General features: G+C 46.5%; 1 protein-coding gene across 1 annotated transcript; it reads right to left on the reverse strand.

Annotated features, from left to right (window-relative positions):
• Positions 1-371: 371 nt before the first annotated feature.
• Positions 372-2,180, reverse strand: GRB14 (growth factor receptor bound protein 14). Its single transcript, XM_019628145.1, has 2 exons — positions 1,805-2,180; positions 372-516 (listed from the first exon to the last, which is right to left on the reverse strand). The coding sequence occupies exons 1-2, from the start codon at positions 1,993-1,995 to the stop codon at positions 372-374; spliced, it is 336 nt and encodes a 111-aa protein (XP_019483690.1). The 5' UTR covers positions 1,996-2,180.
• Between the last annotated feature and the right edge of the window lie 21 nt (positions 2,181-2,201).

The following is a 2,201-nucleotide window of genomic DNA, read 5'->3' on the forward strand; positions in this document are numbered from 1 at the left end:
TATAGAAGAAATCAGTCAATCGTCTTCTCACCCCAATACCACTGTCCCCCCCTTCCAATTTTTAACTTAAAATTGATCATCTATTATCACATAGAATTTTCCCACCAGCTCTGTGAATAATTATAGCTCTCAGACTCCGTGCTTTACATATGTTCTCTCGTTTAACCCATCCCAAAAGCCTGACAGATAAGTTTTAACAATCCCATTACACAGCTGTGAAAACTGAGTCCTTAAAGGAAAATAATGCCAAAGTACTGTCAAAAGAGTTATGTAAATTAGGCCATGCTTACCCTTTGTTAATGTTGTAAGTTACTGAGTATCGTAAAGGCTATATGGATTTAGAACTCCTAAGTTTTTGAGTTAGAAAAGTTTTAAATGCATACCTGTTTTTTTCTTGAATTTGCTTTGGGGAACAGGCCCGCTGACAACACCGATGTAAATGGAGAGCAGCACAGCTCAGGAAAAGGGTTTGGAATAGATGGCATTTCCAGAACATCAAGATCTTTCTTTTTTCTCCTACACCAAGAGAACATAGGATGTAATTTACATAAAGCAGAATGTAAAATGTAATTGCTGTGAGGATTAAAAAGTGAAGGCTAACATGTACCACTCTGTAACAACACTATCCTATAAAATATACAGACAGGCAAGGTCTGTAATGTACTTTCTGTGGGTCAAAGTGAAACATGCTCATTGAGATAAATCTATCATCTATAGTATCCTATCCTTTTGTTTGTTTTTGCTTGCGGCCTTTAAAAGTCACCAGGCATGGAAACCCCACTTCCAGCTCTTTGATAATTTTCATGAAGCTTGAAATACATACTGTAATAATAACTGATGCAAAAATCGTCCTGAGGAGTTAGACATTGTTATGCATCCATCCATTAAATTGGCAAAGTCTATAGAAATTTAGTGAATTCATCTCTATGCTATTTTACTAATCACTTTTGGAAGTTATGGTTTATTAATTATAGCTGTGGTTCATCTCACTTTAAATTTCATTCACAATGTTGCCCACACACAGTCTGTTGATATTTCAAGTTCTGATAGATACTAAATCACAAGGCATTGTTTCTGAGGAGGTAAGTGACTAGAACTTGCTAGTATAAAGGTACTCTAGTCCACTGCAGAGTAATTTTAAGTTTAGTGAAGTTGAAGCACTTTGAAAATCTGGGGGAAAGTACCATTTCAATTCATTCAATGTATGAATATAAAGGACTATAAATTTTTGTATTGTTGCAGCCTTTTTCTTTCCTAAAGTATGTGCAACATTGTTAACTCTAAAGGCACTTAGTGCTGAATGCTATGGAGATTGGGAAACCTTTTAAAGCCTCTATTCTTTCGTGTTGAACAGCAAGGCTGCTCAAATGTCAATCTGTGCTTTGCTTCTCCAGGGTCGCTCGCTGCAAGACTTCATGTAGGAGGTGAACTCATTTACGCTACAATTTTTTAAAGCTGTAAAATTAAAAAAAAAAAAAAGGTTTGTTTCTTTGCAACATGCAGGGCCACGAAGAAAGAAGGAAGATGGGTGGTCAGCCTGGAGCTCGGCCTCCTAGTTCACACCGATGGATAGAGGCGAGAGACCAGGAGCTCTCAATGAAACGGTGATGCTATTTATAAGGCTCTGCGAGATCGCAATGTCCTGCTGATCCAGGAGAAGCCAGCTTAAAGGGAATTGTCTTCAGAGACTTTCACAAACTTGGCCCAGCTCTGGGCACATGGCTCACCCCCTAGGACCGCCTTCTCACCCCCTCGCCGGCTGCCAACCCAGGACACTCCCCCGCGCCCTCGGAGGGCTGCCTACCTGTCCGCAGCACAGCCACGGGGCCCGTCCGGAGGGGGCAAGAGCGCTCGCGCGTGCAGCCAAGGGGCTGGCGCCAGGTCACGGGCGTCGCCCCTCCCCTGGGCAGCGCCGCACACCTGGGCGGCCAGCGGCGAGTCCCTGGCAGCCGCCCTGCCCGCGGCGCTCTGCCCGTCTTGCAGGGAAGTGGTCATTGTGGCGGGTCGGGGGGCTCGGGCGTCGCGGGAGACCCGGCGCGGGGGAAAGGGAGGTCGGGTGGCGGGAGGCGAGGTGCCTGTCCGGCCGGCCGAGATCGCTGCAGGTGCGGTGGCCTCGCCGCCTGCGCTCCGGGCCCCGGCGGCTCAGACGCTCCGCCGAGCAGTCGGCGAGGCGGCGGGGGAGGGGAGGGGGCGGAGGAGGA

This window comes from Hipposideros armiger, unplaced genomic scaffold (genome assembly GCF_001890085.2).
Source record: "Hipposideros armiger isolate ML-2016 unplaced genomic scaffold, ASM189008v1 scaffold_751, whole genome shotgun sequence".
Classification (NCBI taxonomy): Eukaryota; Metazoa; Chordata; class Mammalia; order Chiroptera; family Hipposideridae; genus Hipposideros; species Hipposideros armiger.